This window comes from Xenopus tropicalis, chromosome 1 (assembly GCF_000004195.4).
Source record: "Xenopus tropicalis strain Nigerian chromosome 1, UCB_Xtro_10.0, whole genome shotgun sequence".
Taxonomy (NCBI): Eukaryota; Metazoa; Chordata; class Amphibia; order Anura; family Pipidae; genus Xenopus; species Xenopus tropicalis.
In genome coordinates, this window is record NC_030677.2 from 147,263,291 (window position 1) to 147,282,637 (window position 19,347).

The 19,347-nt window shown below is 44.1% G+C and overlaps 2 protein-coding genes across 2 annotated transcripts in view; one reads left to right on the forward strand and one right to left on the reverse strand.

The window, feature by feature from the left end:
* Positions 1–1,759, reverse strand: part of trpv4 (transient receptor potential cation channel, subfamily V, member 4) — a 73,309-nt gene extending 71,550 nt beyond the window's left edge. Inside the window, exon 1 of the mRNA XM_002932083.5 lies at positions 1,308–1,759. The gene's annotated coding sequence lies outside the window, so the exon portion shown is untranslated. The remainder of the gene's footprint in view (positions 1–1,307) is intronic.
* A 12,737-nt stretch (positions 1,760–14,496) lies between these two features.
* On the forward strand, positions 14,497–18,019 carry LOC100493091 (lysosomal-associated transmembrane protein 5). Its single transcript, XM_004910615.4, has one exon. It carries the CDS (start codon positions 15,149–15,151, stop codon positions 15,842–15,844), a length of 696 nt encoding a protein of 231 aa, XP_004910672.1. The 5' UTR covers positions 14,497–15,148; the 3' UTR covers positions 15,845–18,019.
* Positions 18,020–19,347: the final 1,328 nt, after the last annotated feature.

Below are 19,347 nucleotides of genomic sequence, written 5' to 3' on the forward strand. Positions count from 1 at the left end.
CTTTTGGGGCTTGTTTAAATATCATAGACAGCGATAGTGTTCATTGGTTGTGTGGTAACACATTCAGCCTTCGGCTGTCGGGCTGTTATGAATCGTTGTTTATAAAGATGTGAAGAACGTCTCATGACACTTTCCTGGGCTGTGTGGGTTTGTTTTCATACCATGTTTCCAGGTGGAGTACAACTAATAGCTGTTACTACTCCTGAGCACAAATATTAAATAATGCATGATACCTCTAGACATATATAATGTAAATTCATGCTGGTACCCTGTCAGCATAAAGACTGCCTATTGCCACATTATGCACAGTATTCATATTGGTAACTGTATTACCTGTACATTTTGCATCCAGCAAGTGCCTCTTATGTTTTGAGGAGGGCAGTGAGGTTGTGCCCTTCCTATTGATCTTGTAATAGCAGATTCTGTTAATGCCTTTAAGAGGGGCCTGGATGAGTTCTTGAACAAGCAATGTATCCAATGTTAGTAATAATGTTTGTATATACAGTTTATGTATGTGAGTATGTCAGTATAGGTTTGTGTGTGCTGGGTTTACTTGGAAGGGTTGAACTTGATGGACTGGTCTTTTTTCAACCCAATGTAACTATGTATGTTACTATGTAATTGAACTTAGTTTTAGTTAGAAAAGGACATGTGGCTGAAACATCATTAATCAACATTTTATGAATTAAAGTCCCAATTTCTCTGAATATAATCCACATCACTGACACCCTAATCCCTGCATTTAATTACTTTTATTGAATAAATACTCTCTGCACCTAATGCAGCTTTGTAATGCATCTTTATGTTGGTTACAAAACATTCACATGCCTAATTCCCTCGCTAGATCAGGATGCAGCTATATCAGTTTCAGTTAAACTGAAGCATACTTATTTCTGTCTGACACAGGTACCAGAACCCATCAGGGTGCATTTAGTTCTGTGTGACACAATTAACCTTGTCAGAAGCACAAAACATGATCCCCTACTGCCTAAAAGAAACAATACAAATACAAAGAAAAAAAAGTGTACACAGTATACACTGTATCTTCATGCTGTACTTTCTAATGGCAAGTGAAAACAGGGATTAACACCTCTGCTAAAACAGGGAATATACTGCTTAAATATTGTATGCCCTGTATGCTGCCGGCCTAATCACTCGTGTACTAATAACTGTTTGTAGACTTATGCCTTTATGTTTATCCCATCCCTTGTTAATAATCCAAACAGGCACCCTAAGTATATCTCCCATCTGAACAGCTCTCTTCCTTCCAAGTCCCATGTGCTTTCAAGGCATAATAATAGCCTTACCTGGCGCAATAAACTCAGTGCAAGCCGCAAATCCTTTTTGATACGCTCTGGAACTTGGAGGAAATGATCCAATGCCACACAGCTGGAAGAAGAGCGCAACAAGGCAGTTCATGAGGCAGCTCCCAGCAGTGGATCAGTGCGGTGTCTCAGCTGAGACTGAACAGCAGTGCAGAACGTGGAGCTGCCCAAAAAGTTGTGTGTGAGGCGGCGGTTAAGGGAAATGCAGTCATGTAAGAGCAGGCACATGCAGAAAGGTTCTTTGTATTCACTCCATGAGGGCGTTCCAGTACAACCTCATAACTGTGCATGTTATAACTGCACTCCATTCACTATAGCAGCCCAGAGAGCCTGTGTCTATAGTCCCACCTGTCCGTCACAAGAGCCCAAGCCCTAAGCCTCCACCCGCATTCATTCATCCACTGCTCAACAGCCCCATCTACAGGCCCTCCAGAACACCTGCAGGATACTGCGCTTGTAGCTTAGCTGAGTTAGAAGAAACGATAGAAACAAAATAACCAGGGAAATAAATGTGCCCTTCAAACTAGTAGAATTCATAAAAAGAAATGGAAACCAAACTGACAGTATATTTTCCAAAGTACTGTCAGTATGAGGCAAGTAAAAAAGTGGAAACACTTCCTCTGTTAAATCTCCTGTACTGTGGGTGTAAAATCTCCAAATGCGTTCCCACCTTCGATAATGTAGATCACCTGTGGGAAAACATATTTGTCACTTCAACTTGTAGAAGTTGCCTTGCAAGCAAAAGCCAAAGGATGCATATGTTTTCCCTCTGGAAATTTACCTTATCGCAGGTGGGATGCCTCCAAATGCCTTCCCACTATTTTTTGCAAGCATTTGGTGTTGCCTGCAATATAGGAGATTTGTTGTGGCTGATTAATCGTGGCCTATGGGGAGATTAGTTTCTTGCAGTAAATCTTGGCTACCCTGGGCGACTAATATCCCCAAAATGGCTTCCAACTGCAATAAAGTGAATCATCATTGGGAAGGCATATGCAGTGCTTTGTTTTGTTCACCTCGCCCGCTGCACCCCCCCCCTCACATGCATGTGGCAATGCCATCGCGGGCAGGAGAGTCATTGCCCGTGTCACGCAAGGCCAAGCAGCGGGGGCAACTTTCTATTTGATGGCACCCAGGTGGCCTGTAGGCTAATATGGGTGACAGCCCCATGATTACTTATGGTGGCCCTAACTGTTAGGGTTGGAACTAGGGGTAGGCAGAAGGGGCACCTGCCTAGGGTGCAACAATGGGGGGTGGGGCGCCAGAAAGGTACCTCTTCTGCCTATCCGTAGGCAGGTGCCCCTTCTGCCTACCCCTAGTTCCAACCCTAACAGTTAGGGCCACCATAAGTAATCATGGGGCTGTCATCCATATCAGCCTACAGGTCACCTGGGCCCCCTGGGTGCCATCAAATAGAAAGGGGCTCCAGTGATCTGCATATTATGGTCAGGGCCGCCATCAGGGCGGCACAGGGGGTACAGCCGTCCCGGGCCCAGACGATTTTAACTTTAAAAGGGGGCCCGGCGCTGCTACAGTTTTCTTAGCTCGGGCCCCCTTTAATCTGTTCCGGGCCCTGTTGTTGGTGGTCAGCGGGCGATCCTATTGGTCGCGCCCCGTGCGTACATGCACGTCAGTACGCACGGCCGCAACCTTATAAAAGGGCCTGGCGTCGTTCGGCACTCAGAAGTGCAGTGCTGTTGGGAACGAAGGACCTCGCCGGAGGAGCCGTTGTCGAGGAGCCGTCACCGGAGGATTGTGCTGTGCTGGCTACCAATGTACTAGGGGGGGTTTGCTGGCTACCAATGTACTAGGGGGGTTTGCTGACTACCAATGTACTAGGGGGGTTTGCTGACTACCAATGTATTAGGGGGGGCCCTGCTGGCTACCAATGTACTAGGGGGGGTTTGCTGGCTACCAATGTACTGGGGGGGCACTGCTGGCTACCAATGTATTAGGGGGGGCACTGCTGGCTACCAATGTATTAGGGGGGCCCTGCTGGCTACCAATGTACTGGGGGGCCCTGCTGGCTACCAATGTACTGGGGGGGCCCTGCTGGCTACCAATATACTAGGGGGGGCACTGCTGGCTACCAATGTACTAGGGGGGCACTGCTGGCTACCAATGTACTAGGGGGGGCACTGCTGGCTACCAATGTACTAGGGGGGGCACTGCTGGCTACCAATGTACTAGGGGGGGCACTGCTGGCTACCAATGTACTAGGGGGGGCCCTGCTGGCTACCAATGTACTAGGGGGGGCACTGCTGGCTACCAATGTACTAGGGGGGGCCCTGCTGGCTACCAATGTACTGGGGGGGCCCTGCTGGCTACCAATATACTAGGGGGGGCACTGCTGGCTACCAATGTACTAGGGGGGGCACTGCTGGCTACCAATGTACTAGGGGGGCACTGCTGGCTACCAATGTACTAGGGGGGGCACTGCTGGCTACCAATGTACTAGGGGGGGGGCACTGCTGGCTACCAATGTACTAGGGGGGGGCACTGCTGGCTACCAATGTACTAGGGGGGCCCTGCTGGCTACCAATGTACTGGGGGGGCCCTGCTGGCTACCAATGTACTGGGGGGGCCCTGCTGGCTACCAATGTACTGGGGGGGCCCTGCTGGCTACCAATGTACTGGGGGGGTCCTGCTGGCTACCAATGTACTGGGGGGGCCCTGCTGGCTACCAATGTACTGGGGGGGCCCTGCTGGCTACCAATGTACTAGGGGGGGCCCTGCTGCCTACCAATGTCTCATATCTGTGAGTCCTTTGTATTTGTGGGAGGGGGGCCCAGAATTTTTTTTTGTGAGGGGCCCCGTGATTTCTGATGGCGGCCCTGATTATGGTTAAATACAGAAAAATGTTATTCTGATCTCAGAGTAACAGAAATGGAAGGTGGGTAGATGTTAGTTTTTAATGAAAGACAGGACATAAATGCAATAATTGCTTAGAGTAATGGCAGGTCTAGAGAGAAGGGGTAGATTAATCTAGTCAGAAGTATCATTTGTATAATAGTGATGCCCTACCACCTGTATTTATGAAAGGAAATTCCAAATTAAATATGTGTATGATTAGATCAAGAATGTTCAAATTGCCCATTGCAAAAAAATACCCTGCAGAATCTTAAAAATGAAATGGTTTATTAAAGGAGAACTAAATAAGTAGGGGAGAAATGTTGTACATTATTTTTTCTGTACCTTCCTAAAACCACAGCCCTTTAGCTGGGAAGATCTGTGCCTTCAAAGATGCCCCAGTAGCCCCCCATTTTCTTTTCTGCTGATTCAAATACATAACGTGTCACATCAAAAAAAGTTGCCGTTGCATAAAAAAAGTTGTGCAGTAGCCACATTTTGGGAATTTTCTGCTGTTTTGCAAATTTTCCCATGAAGCGATACGGGACAGAATCATTCATCACAAGAGATGACCCCTAAGCTTAGCTTCTCAGCAGATGTCCAGAGCACACTGAGCATGTGAGTGTCACTGGCACTTTTAACAAAATTCAAGATTGGGAACTCCTGTGACAACGCCTGAATCATTACTGCTATGAAGATTCTGAAGCTTTAAAATGGTTCAATAATTTTAATATATATAATATGGCATTTTTAGCCATATTCATTTTTAGATTTTAGTTCTCCTTTAAGTGCTGATATAGGGCACATTTAAAAACACTGGGCAAATTTGCACCTGGTCCGTAACCCATAGCAACCAATTACTTTCTGCAAGAAAAACAATGCATCAGATTGGTTTCAGTGGGTTACTGCCCAGGAGCAAACTTGCCCAGTGTTTTAAATGAATACCAAGATTTTTTCCAGAAAATGTTTTATCCAAAAAAGCCAGTAGTTGGTGAATATGTATCCAAAGGCTTTATGCAACATTTATTTGCCTGTTAGTTTACAGTTTCAGATCTTTGCCAAAAATTCTTCTAATCAAATTTGCATGCAAAAAGTACAGAATTAGGGAGAGAAACTTCCTTGTATAATATGTCTTGACAGATGTCCCAGTTTAGGATCAAAATGCTGATTCTTATTTAAAATGTGGAATGATGTTCTAAACAAAACTAAGTTGCACACTTAAAGGAGAAGGAAAGGTTAAAACTAAATAAGCTTTATCAGAAAGGTCTTTGTAACTACAGCTATAAGCACTCACAAAAATGCGCACTGAGCCCTCTATCAAAAGAAACACAGGATTTCTTGTCTCCTTATTTCCTGTGCCAGTCTGCACAGCCCTCTCCTCTCTCCCCTCTCCTGCTTCCCCCTCCCACAAGAATGCTAAGAACTCCCTTTCCCTTTCTTAGGAATGTGGATCTGAGCCAATCAGCAGGACGCTTCCTCATAGTCTTACAAACTGAGCATGAACAGGGGTCTTGGTGCAGGAGTGTGGCATTATGGGAATTTTCTTTACAGATCTCAGGGTTTTTTTTTCCTATGAGGCTTCTGATCATCTCAACAGGCAAAATATGGGAAAACTTAAGGGCACTATTGAGAGAACTGAAAGTATGCTTGTAGCTTGAGATTAACACTTTATTAGCCTTTCCTTCTTTAAGCCTTGTTAGGGCAATTATAACTGTAATAGTCTAGCAGGGCTAAAACTAAGGGGCTGATTTACTAAGACACGATTTCGAGTCCGAATTTGAAAAATTCCGATTGGAAACGAACATTTTGCGACTTTTTCGTATTTTTTGCGATTTTTGCGTAAAAACGCGAGTTTTTCGGCGTTACGTTTTTTTGCGTAAAAACGCGAGTTTTTCGGCGTCTTTACGAAAGTTGCGCAAAGTCGCGATTTTTTCGTAGCGTTAACACTTGCGCGCAAAGTCGCGCCTTTTTCGTAGCGGTAAAACTTAAAAGGCGTGACGTTTCGCGCAAGTTTTAACGCTACGAAAAAATCGCGACTTTGCGCAACTTTTGTAAAGACGCCGAAAAACTTGCGTTTTTACGCAAAAATCGTAAAGATGCCGAAAAACTCGCGTTTTTACGCAAAAATCGTAAAGACGCCGAAAAAAATCGCAAAATTACCGATCATTACGAAAAAAAACGCAATCGGACGCATTCGGCCCGTTCGTGGGTTAGTAAATGTGCCCCAAAGAGTAGGTACTAGAGCCACCTGTGTAGATACGGAAAAGGAAAGGAAAAGGTGGGGGTAGTGCCATTTCAGAAAACTTAGATAATGTTCTGCTGTTCACTATTTAAAGGAGAAGGAAATGCAATTTGGCATTTTATTGCCAATAGATTAGCCACATTAGTGCAAGCTAGAACGCTATTTTTATGCAGGAGAAAGCTTTACCATACCTGAATAAACATCCCTAAGTTCCATCTGTTTGTTCAAGATAGAGGCTGCCATTTTAGCTTGGTCTCAGCATCTTCTGTGTTGCAGATCTGGCTGCTGGTAGCTAAAATTACACAGACTTTGGAGGGGGGATCAAATTGTGATGGGAGGTGGTGCAAATTCTAATGGAAGGGGGAGGAAGAGATAGTAGGGGGAGGGGGAGAGAGGAGTAAGAATTTTTCTCAGACCAGAGTCTGAGACACAGAAGAAGAAAATAAATCTTGTGTTTCTTTTGAAAGAGGCGTTTATGCGAGTGCTTATGGCTGTATTTACACAGACCTTTCTAATAAAGCTTACTTGGTTTTTCCCTCTCCTTCTCCTTTAGGCAGCTCATCATTGGACCAGCTCCTTTTTTCTTAACTTTCCAATGTCATCTAGCCTTTTATGGGGGTAATGGTATGGTGTGAGGTCAAATTGGTGTATCAGTTCACATTAAAACTCAAGTGCCTAATAAAACCAACCATTTATTGGTAACTTCATTCACAGTGTGTAAAGGGATAAATTAAAAGAAGGGGGAAGAAGTGGGGACCCACCCTCAAGTTTCCCAAGAGCAGGCCAATGGCAAGAGCCCAATGTGTTTGGGGACTGCTGATATCCTGCCTTTGTCCTGATAACATTGCAGGTCTGGGCCTCAGCCTGGTCACATGATAAAGTGAAAGAGAGAAAATATGTAAGGCCAGTTATGTCTCAGTTTGAAGAAGAGAGAGTGCTTGATTTGTTTGTTTGCGTGTGTGATTTTGTTTGGTGCACCAAGGAAACCCGTCAAAACATGAATGCTAGTGGCCCACAAACCACTTCCTCTTGCATTTTGCTATTGGCGTGATATTTTTATCTATGCTGAAAACACCTACTTTATTAAGGAGCACCTCCTATGTACAGTAAGTAAATACATATCTTGTCTTTTCATTTTCCTTCTCCTGTGGGGTTGGTGCATGAAGCTGCTCGTAATTACTGGGGATGTCATCTCTCACTTGACAGCTGAGGGCTGGTTTTTTTTTCTGTTCTGGAAAAAAATACAGATCCTGCCAGATTAATAAATGTAGATATTATTGTGGTGTGCTATATTGATCAGTTGGATTGCTCAGCTGCTAGTTTAAAGGTGCGGTTTTCGTAAACCTAGGTTTACATCATTAAACATTACTTTTAGATATTAATAAATATATATATTTCAAATGATACAATCCAGTAAACCTTTTTTTTTCTATCAGTAAAATTACTCTAAACAGCATCCAGAATTACCTACCTTTGTCCCAGCATTCTCTCTGACCTGGTTCCTCAGTCAGAAGGTGATCGTTTTTCATTGCTTCTTTGTGCAGAGTGAAGCCCCGCCCCCCACTTCCTGTTCAGTTCTCTCTTCAATTCAACTACCTGTAGTCAAAGTGGAGAGCCTTCTGGGCATGCCTCGAGGCAGCAGGAGCCAGTCTGTGCATTAGTAGGGGTTTTTTTATGAGACCTGAACAGGAAGTGGGGGTGGGGCTTCCCTCTGCACAAGGAAGCAAAGAAAAACAATCACCTTCTGACTGAGAGAATGCTGGGACAAAGGTAGGTAATGCTGGAGGCTGTTTAGAGTAATTTTACTGATAGAAAAAAAAAGGTTTACTTATTCTTTAAAGGACAAGGAAAGGCAAAATCTATTAAGCACACTATTAAATAGTACTACTATTGCTGTGTAAAAACGCTATATTTCTTGCTTGCTTAATGAAAGATTTACAGAGATACACATACTAGAACTTACATACTTGTTTCAGTGAACGGCACCGCCATCTTGTCCAGCATGTGTACAAGATCTGTATGGGGTATTGCTGAAAAGCACAAGCCAGTCCCCCCCCCCCGCTCCGATCTCCACACCTGCCAGCTCACAAACCCCCCCCAATCTCTGCACCTGCCGGCTCACAACCGCCCCCCCCCGCTCCGATCCCCGCACCTGCTGGCTCACAAACAATTCCCCCCCCCGCTCCTAAAATGCACTTTTATATTGCAAAATGTGCGATCTCCCTTCATATTTTTGTCTCCCTCTCCTGCCGCCTCACTTCTCCTCCTGTGGGCTGTGTTGGCTGTGCGCTTCTGAATCACCATGGCAACCAGACGCTCCTGCTGTGTGCGCATGTGCAAGAGTGTTGCATTATGGGAATCTTCTCTACACAGCTCAGCAGTTTTTTTTTCCTGTTTGGCTTTTGATCTTCTGAACAGGTGAAATATGGGGAGACTTAATGGCACTATTGAGACAACTGAAGGTATGCCTGCAGCTTGAGATTAACTCTTTACTAGCCTTTCCTTCTCCTTTAAGGTGGATAGAAGTACACCATTTGAATTTCCCTCCTCCATCTATTGAAACCCATTCACTCAGTGGCTCAGCTGGGAGGCACGGAATACCCACAGAACCTCGGCTGCAATAGAACAACTAAGTATAAGAAGTTGAGCAAAATGTGATACAACATGACGTCAATCAAATAGACAGCAAACTAGGCCTTAAAGAATAAGTAAACCTTTTTTTTTCTCTATAAATAAAATTACTCTAAACAGCCCCCTGAATTACTTACCTTTGTCCCAGCATTCTCTCTGACCTGTTTCCTCAGTCAGAAGGTATTCTTTTTGGTTGCTTCCTTGTGCAGAGTGAAGCCCCGCCCCCAACTTCAGGTCTCTCATAAAAAAAAAAAAACGGCTAATGCACAGACTGGCTCCTGCTGCCTCCAGGCATGCGCAGAAGGCTCTCCACTCCGACAACCTTGTCAAATTGAAGAGAGAACTGAACAGGAAGTGGGGGCGGGGCTTCACCCTGCACAAGGAAGCAACCAGAAAGAATACCTTCTGACTGAGGAAACAGGTCAGGGAGAGTGCTGGGACAAAGGTAGGTAATTCTGGAGGCTGTTTAGAGTAATTTTACTCATAGAAAAAAAAAAGGTTTACTTATTCTTTAATGTCCTGCTCAAGCTGCTTTTCACCTGTCACTGAGGTTGCTTAAACAGCATGCTACACCAGCATTTCCTGTTTATCTCTATCATTTTCTTTAAATTATTATATGTCTGCACTAAGGGCTTGAACTCACTAGTGTTCCATCCTGTGTCCCTCTGCCATGGCATTCTTAACACGTTGCCCACAAGCCACTGGTTATGGATCACTGCATTAAATTCTTTTCTGGGATTTCACTTCATTCTTCCTGTTTACACTAAATAAACCAACCTCCTTTTGCTTAGTCAGTGGGTGAGAGAAAAGAGACAATATTAATAATATAAAAAAGGAGAAATTCTTAACTCTTCCCATTTTGATCCATGGCATGTATTACTTTTGAGTGCCATCATATAAACTTGTAATAATTGCCAAGGAAAACTCGAGGACAGCCTAAAAACTTGGCAAGTTGATAAACCTGGCAACTGTTCTGAACACATACACACTACAAGTTTTCCTGGCACACATGCCCATCTTTGAAGGAGGTGTTATTTGTACTAAATATCTAGGGCAGTGCTGTCCAACTTCTACGGTGCCGAGGGCCGGAATTTCTCTAGCATACATGGTGGAGGGCCGCTAATGGAACCCAGTTTTGACCACTCCCCTTTTTGAAACCACACCCACTTCAAACCACACCTATTTTATCACAATGGTGGTAGCACAGCAAAATCCCAAATGCTTGGTCCTTACTGTGGGGATATCAACCATCATTCATATGTGAAAGAATTATGTCATATTAAGATATACCCTTAAATTCCATATGCCTCCTCCTCCCCTGTGAATAGCACAGCAACCCCCAGTACATAATTACACACCTTAGGGACCATTTACTGGCTATTTCCAACTGCTAACAAACTCCCACAACAAACCCCTGCCAGGTTCACCTCCCACAAGCAGCATAGGGCAAGCAGAGTATGGCACACACACGCAGCACTCTGCCTGTCCTATGCTGTCTGTGTGTGCCATACTCTGCCTGTCCTACCCAGCCTGCCTGTGTGTGCCATACTCTGCCTTCTCTATGCTGCCTCTGTGTGCCATACTCTGCCTGCCCTACCCTGCCTGTGTGTGCCATACTCTGCCTGTCCTACCCTGACTGTGTGTGCCATACTCTGCCTGCCCTACCCTGACTGTGTGTGCCATACTCTGCCTGCCCTACCCTGACTGTGTGTGCCATACTCTGCCTGCCCTACCCTGACTGTGTGTGCCATACTCTGCCTGCCCTACCCTGACTGTGTGTGCCATACTCTGCCTGCCCTACCCTTCCTGTGTGTGCCATACCCTCCCTGACCTATGCTGCCTGTGTGTACCATACTCTACCTGCCCCATGCTGGCTGTATGTGCCATACTCTGCCTACAGTACCTATGTCTGAGGTGTGAAGAAGTGAACAATGGGAGTGATTACAGCCTGAGCCTGAGGTGTGAACACTGCAGGGGGTGAACAATGCAGGTATTAAAAGGTGTGAAAAACACAGGGGATTACATTTTTAAACAATACAGAGGGATCACAGCCTGAGGTGAGAACCATGCAGGGGGCCAGTTAATCTCAGTACTGATACCATTTAATGCTTACTCAAAGGTAAGCCATCAAAGCAGCCAGACAGGTGGGGGGCCACACAGAGGGGGGTCGCGGGCCGCCAGTTGGACAGCACTGATCTAGGGCATCTGCTCCAGGTCATTTACCTACTACCTTAGGTTTCATAACAACCTGAAATAGAAATTTTTATTTTGTTCTGGTGTGCGATTGTGCTGTAGCAGGTGAGAATGCTCCACAAGCACAAACTGATCTCAAAGCCCTGGTTGGGGACCTGTGACATGTCATTTGAGAAATTAGCAGCACCCCTGTTTCTGTGCCTGGCTTATGTAGTTTGTTACAGAGAACTTACATTCCATTAATACTAATGTGGCAAAAAGACATGGTTCAATGAACAAATAATAAATTTGTCTGTGAAACAGCTTGATATAGGGGTTTGAAACATTTCAATCCCACTTTTTCCAGCAAAGCCAAGCTGCCGCCGCATTGTTCGCAACATTATCTTCCATTGGCTGAAAATATAGGATTAAAGGAGCAGTGTAAAATTTTGCAAATAACTGACTTAAATGGTATTCGGACTCAAAATCTTTAGTAGAAGTAACAATTAAATGCATTATAATGGAGACAACAGTTGCCTCTGTGGGGCACCTATAGCACCCATGCACAACCATCAAAAATAGCATCAAATGATTAGTTTTATTTACTTTTCTAACAACCCATATGGCTCAACAGTGTAAACATGAAAGATGTACAAAATTGTATTACCTGGCTATGTGGGTCATATAAGATGCCAGGTGTAGAACTTCTTGGACTTGATTCTGAAAAATGCTGAATCAAGAAGAGGTACCAAAATGATCTGGCTGGAAGCAAATTCACTAGTCATGCACAGGGCAGGCAGTTAAGCAGCTTCATTTGGAACAAGCAAACTCCTGTAGACTAGAAAGTAAAAAATAACAAGAGCGCACCCTGGACTCCCAAAATGAGACCAACAATCAGGGTTGGACTGGGCTGGTGTCAAATGTGGGGGACATGAAAATACATTCCCTGCATTAAAATAGTTATATTTCAGGTGCCTGAAATAGTTCAAACAGTACTGTTTATCTCTTCCTTGAAGAATGAACTAAAACAGACCTGTGAAGTCAGTGTCACATACAATTTTGGGAGTCGGATTCGGAGTTGGCAAAAATGTACCAACTCCTAATAAATTTAAATTGTAATCAAAGAAATACATATGTTACAATGTCCTATATCACAGATAATAGTTGTAATAAAGTACTTCTTTGCTGTAAGACTAAAACCCAGTGCGTAGTTGTTTCACTAGTGTGAAGTCCCTCTGAGCTATTATAACCTTACTGTTTTCATTATTTGTCTTTTGTTTAAACTTTAAGTTTAAGAAATGTTTGTAGTTTCTTTATTAAAACATAAAGCCACACTGACATATGCTTAGTTATAGATTGAGACCCAAACTTTATCCTCATTCATGTTGAGGCCAATACAGCAGTGCGCTAGCTACTGGTTGCTCCTAAAAGCTGACACCATCTTCTTATAGCTTGAAAATTGCTGAGCTTTGGCAGTGATGAAATGCCATGTATGTTGCATTCTTTCAAACAACATGAAAGATACAGAGGAGTTGGAGGTACCATAAACTAAGAAGTTAGAGTTGAAGGATTTATGTACCAACTCCACAGCCCTGAATTTAAAAAAACTAAATTATGGTTGAAATATGTTATTCCGTTCTCAAAAAGCTCCTCCCCAGCAAAAACTTTGTGAGACTAGATGAAACTATGAGTTACTCTCATCATTTATGGATTGAGATAAACTCAGAAAGCAAAAAAAAAAACAAAAAAACTGTGACCTCCTTCCTATTGTATCAACTCAAAATACCTACATCTTAAAAGTATTTTTATTTGTATTTTGATATTGTATTGACCCCTGTTTTGGCACAAGTAACACATATTTATCTTAGTGTGTAAGCCATCACAAGTTATGTTGGCAATCAGCAATTAGATGTAAACCATCACCTACAATTTGAAAACAAAAGCAAACATCTGATTGGTCAATATGGGCAACATCACCGCTGATGTTGGCTTACATATTATAATAAATATGCCTTTATATAAGAATCTACATACAAACATACATACATTCAGCTGGGGGGGGTCTTGTTTCTGAGGAATGATTTATAGCAAATAAAAAGTCTGACGGTGAGTCCAGGGCCTATGTACAGTTCACCAATTTATTAAAACAACCCTGCAGGACATCTAGCAGCGGGTGTTTTTTTTCACATTTTTTGTTAATTTTCCAAATGTGTTCAGTTTTTATTTTTATCACAAAATAAGGATACCTTTAAGGGCAGTGGCACACGGGGAGATTAGACACCCCGCAACAAATCTTCATTACCGTGCGCGACTAATCTCCCCTGCAATGGCATCCCACTGGCAGGAATGTAAATCGTCGGTGGGATGACATACGTCGCTTTGTTTTCCCGAAGTTGCCTGCAGGTTCCTTGAGAGGCAACTTTGGGAAAACGAAGCAATGCGTATGCCTTTCTACCGGCGATTTACATTCTTGCTGGTGGGATGGCATTGCGGGGAGATTAGTCATCCGCGGTAATGAAGATTTGTCACGGGGCAACTAATCTCACTGTGTGCCACTGCCCAAACATAACATCCTGTAGGTTTCCAGTCCATACAGGGGCTACAAAATAGCCAATAACAGTCCTTATTTGGCACCCCCAGGAACATGTATTATGCCTGTGTTGCTCCCCAAGCATACCCCCCCAACTGTCCCGCTTTTCGCGGGACAGTCCCGCTTTTCATGGTGCATCCCGCTGTCCCGGATAGTTCCATGAATGTCCCGCATTGCGGGACATTCATTGAACTTTCCAGCACAGCGGGATGCGCTGGCTGTGCGGCGGCGACAGACTTCCCCGGCGGCTTTACTCGTTATGTGGCTCCTTATACAGCGCGACAGGCCCTTTTATAAGGTTGCGCCTGTGGGTATGTGGGATGTCATTACGCACAGGCGCAACCTTATAAAAGGGCCTGTCGCCACCGCACAAGGAGCCACATAAGGAGAGGAGCTCCTGTGGGGGGTAATGTGTATGGGGGGTAATGTGTATGGGGGGCTACTGTGTATAGGGGCACCTGTGTATAGGGGCACTGTGTATGGGGGACACTGTGTGTGGCGGGGCTACTGTGTATGGGGGGAAAAACTGGTACATAGTTATAACTCACTTATAACTGACTGCCTTCTCTCTATATTTGTATTTTATATGTAGGAGTTGCTATATTGTTTTCCTTAGGTAGTACAGTATGTGGGTATAGCACATTTGCGTCTGATCCCGCCATTTCATCTATATAAAAGGAGTATTTTTTTTTTAAATGGGGTGTGGTAATTGGGGCGTGGCCACAAAAGTGGGCGTGGTCGAAAAACTTTTTGTCCCTCTTTTCATTTTTCAAATGTTGGGAGGTATGCCCAAGTCTTTTTGCATTTGAATGTGGCTCATGGGTTAAAAAAAAAAAGGTTGGGGACCCCTGCTGTAGGCTGTGGCCTTTTCCTAGGACAGTAGAAACATATAGTCGAGGCTATTTATAAATGATTCCCTGGCACAAAGGCAGCTGCCCTTCCTCTTCCCCTACCTGACGCCACCAAACCCATATAAGGTAGAACAATAAAAGAAGAAAGAGAATGCAAACAAAATGGCTCCCTATGACGATGCTTTTCAAGGTTAGGACCATGAGCACCGCTGAAGTAAACGTTCACCACAATATATAGTTTGTACTCAACAGTAATTAAACTGTTTGTCACGCCCTCCTCTAGAAAAAGTTATCAACCTCTTTACGAGAAACCGAAACACGCGAAACATTGCGAATGCCGATTCCGGCGCATGCGCTGGACACACGCTCAGCAAGCCAACTCGCACGTACACTAAATAGGCGGGGCCGAAACTTTATTTTTATCTAAAGACGCACTTCCGCTTACGGGTATAGGCCTCGAAGCAGACGACGAGTTCGGAGAATCGAAACTATGGTAACCCAGGAGCAGCCCCGGTGTTGCGGCTATTTCAATGTCCGCTCGGTGGTACTGGGGGTGGCCGTGTATTATGTGTTCCTCAGCCTGCAGGTGCTGGTATGGGAGACGGTGTCAGTGATTAAATGCCCCGGCGAGTGCCCCGCACCGTGGAGTTCGCCCGGGTCTGTGGCGGTGGTTTACTCCCTCGGCCTGGTACTACTTTTCCTCAGTCTGTGCTTACTGTATGGGGTGTTACGCAGGCGCCCAGGCCTCCTCCTTCCGTTCCTGGCTTTCCAGATTATTGACTTCCTGGGGTCTCTGCTTCTCTTCTGTGGCCTGTTCATGCGCTTCCCTGCCGAGCTGCGGCTGATAAGCACTAGGCCTTACCTGGCTGGCCTTGAGGAGCAGGAAAAGCCAACTGTAGTCGAAGACCTCGTCCTTGTGGTTTTCCTGTCCTTGCTGATGCTCCTGCTGAAGCTGTATCTGATCCGCTGTGTGCTCACCTATTACCGCTTCCTGCTCACACGGTCGCCCCCGACACAACCTGGAGACGACGGCTTGGCCGTGATCGTGGTACCTGGATGTGAGAAGAACCCTCTACTTCTCCCCACCTATGAGGAGGCGATAAAAATGCCAACCAAAGATACCCCGCCACCACCATACAGCCAGGAACCTACCCCAGCACAACAACAAAGCAAGGAGTCCGAGTAAAATGCTGAGCTTTTATAAAGGGATGGATCATTAGATCAAGAATCCAGTATTCACACCTTCAGTCGAAACTGCATGCTGATTTCAGATCTCCACGATTTGGGGGGGAGGGTTGTTCCAATTTCTGCTGTACATAAGGCTTGATCTAATACAAATGTTCTTCAGCATGTGGTAGGAATGCAGAGCCTGTGATCTTCCTAGCCAGCAGTTGTTGAACCACCGTGTCCAGGCCAACCAAGTATAATCTACACTTGTTATACAAGATACCCCTCCACAGCAAGTGGGCAAAGACACTGAGACTCACATCAGGGATAAAGTACAATATTTCCATCTCTACTTCAAGCGCTGCTCATTTCAGACTTCACTCATTCACCTTCACTCATTCAGAGCATAAAGCCTTCTTCTTTTTAAAGAATGACCATTTATGCCAGTGATGTCCATTTTGTGGCTAGTCTGTCCCTGCTGAACAGCCGCAGATAATCACAGGGTGCAGTGTAATAGGTGAAGGGTTTTAGTCTCTTGGCCTGTGCACAAGGGAGACCATGTGTATTGAAAGGCCTGTAAGTTTTCTACATATGGTCCCTGTCCCTATCAAATGTTTATCAAAATTCAAGGTAAACTATCCAGATACAAGTTAATGCTAATGTCACACCTGAGGGTTTTTTTCTATTGGTGGAGAAATGCATGAAACCACCTGTCATGGCTGGTACAGTTTTTTTCCTCTGGCAGTCCAGGTGTGCCATTAGCCTAAATACTTGTTTTGTGCTAGTAGTTTAATAAGGTTAAATAGCTCAGTAAAAGGAATTTTGTGATATAGCAGTTACAATCAAAACTACACTCTAGTGGATTCACTGTATGCACTGTTTAGTAGTTTAATCCTGATTTTGATTTTTTTTTTTTTCCCCTCACGGGACATGAGTATTGCAGTAGCAAACTTCATTCTCCACCCTGCTGACGGATCACATGGTAATTAGGACATGTAACCGGAATTCCATCTTTAGTCAGAATGAGGAAGTGCTTGGAAGAAATGCAGTTATTGTGCTAGTCTCACTATAGCAGAATAATCTCTCCATACATTAAAGAAACCACTAAAATGAGCAGGTTAGTGTAATGAGATAGACCATTTAAGGGTGCGCAATCAGTTTGCGAGGATACTGCAGCTTTTCTGGCTTATCACAGCAAACAATTAGCTGTCAGTAAACTGAAATGAGCAAGTATTGATGATGTCATTGGAAAATGCAGTGATCCTTTTTAAACTACCTTAAAAAAGCACATAGTGATTCTACACACTGTTTAAAGAATACTAACTTTTTAAAGGGACACTGCCAGTTCACAGGACCCCTTAAATATATTGCCAGTCTTGCAGTCTAATCTTGTTACTGGCAGTTCTGTGTGCTGCCACACATACGGACTTTTGGTGCACGGAGAGTGCTCAAATGGTGGGCTGCGATTGGTCCACAGCTTGCCAAAAGATTAGCCAGTTTCGATGCTCGCACACCTTTAATTACACCCAGAACAATGTTAAACGGCAGGACAGATAATATATTTAAGAGATCCTATGGGCAATGGATGAAGACATTGTTTAGATTAGTGCTATAGCCTATGGGATCTTTGCACCACCTCATATCCTGTTGTTATAACTGTATGACCATTAGCAGCCTGGAAGAAGACTGCCAGGAACATCTGTAAAATTGATACTGAAGTGTTCCTATGTTAAACTGATACTGAATATTTTAGTTACCAATTTGATATTGTAAACTCAATTTGCAATTGCACTTTACAAAGAATTTCACATGGGCATTTTGATTACTGTAGCAGTTGTCAAAATGTGTATTACTTGTTGAAGTTACTTCTAACTGAAAGATTATCACCCCCTCTGTACTGAAAATGTGCGACTGGGGTGACCCAAAGAAGTACACATTCATGCCAATAGAAAGTGATTTATGGGTGGTAGTGGATAGAACAAATTGCAGCAGTCAAAATGTCCCCTGTGACATAAGCCTTATGCATCTGCATGTAACAAAAACAGTACAGCTTAAAGGAACAGTAAAACCAAAAAATCAAGTGTAAAAGTAATTAAAATATAATGTAGTGTTGACCTGCACTGGTAAACCTGATCTGTTTGCTTCAGGAACAAGCTGCTGTGTGGCAGTGGAGGCATTTAAAATAGGGTTAAGGGCTGTGACAGACGGGGAGATTAGTCTCCCTTGTTGCATGCGACTAATCTCCCCGATATGCCATCCCACTGGCTACAATGTAAATTGCCGGGGGGATGGCATACACGGCACATCGATTTGCCGAAGTTGCCTTGAGAGGAAAGTTCAGCGCCGCGTATGCCATCCCACCGGCGATTTACATTCTAGTCGGTGGGATGGAATATCGGGGATATTAGTTGCCTGCGACAAGGATGATTTGTTGCGGGCGACTAATCTCCCTGTCTGCCACGGCCCTAAGGGCTCTGGCACACGGGGAGATTAGTCGCCCGTGACAAATCTCCCGTGTCTCAGGCGACTAATCTCCCCGGATTGCCATCCCATCGGTGAAAATGTAAATTTTACTGAAATCCGCAAGTTTCCTCTCTAGGCAACTTGCGCGATTTCACTGAAATCACGGCGCCGCATATGCCATCCCACCGGCAATTTACATTTTCGCCGGTGGGATGGCAATCCGGGGAGATTAGTCGCCCGCGAACAGGGAGTTTTGTCGCGGGCGACTAATAGATAAGCTCTGTAAAGACCATTATATTCTACATAGCTTATCTGCTATGTAACCTGGCCCTTTCTCCTTTAAATGACTGCCCCAATGGCAACACAGCAGCTTACTTAAATAAACTATAGAATTATTTCGGAAGCAAACAGATAAGTTTTACCAGTGCTGGGCAACAGTACATTACATTTTAATTACTTTTAAAAACTTTCATTTTTCAGTGTTACTGTTTAAGGCAGGGATCCCCAACCTTTCTTACTTGTGAGCCAAAGTCAAATGTAAAAAGACTTGAAGAGCAACACAAGCAACACAAGCATCATAAAAGTTGGAGGATGAAGGATCCAAATAAGGGATGTGATTGGCTATTAGGTAGCCTCTATGCACACTATCAGCTTACAGGAGGCTTTATTTGGTAGTAAATCTTGTTTTTATTCAGCCAAAACCTGCCACCAAGTCAGGAATTCAAAAATAACTACCTGGTTTGGGGGCACTGAGAGCAACATCCAAGGGGTTGGGGAGCAACATGTTGCTCCTGAGCCACTGGTTGGGGATCACTGATTTAAGGTCAGATGTTAAATTTCTCTGTACTCTGGATTCAAGAGCGAGTTTGATAAAGCTGAACCTCTCTACACAAATTAATTTTTGAAGTCAGTCATGTTGTACAATGTTTGGTTTGGAACACAGTTGACTATATTCATGTCCAAGAGAGCACAAAAATGAATTCTTTGGTTGCGTTCTATGGAGGGTAGAAGTTTGAAGGGAAAGTATTGCAAAAATAAAAATGTAAACATCAAGCCTGT

What these genes read in the sequence shown, in the direction of transcription:
- LOC100493091 (XM_004910615.4), top strand. Translation starts at nt 15,149, where the DNA reads ATGGTAACCCAGGAGCAGCCCCGGTGTTGCGGCTATTTCAATGTCCGC.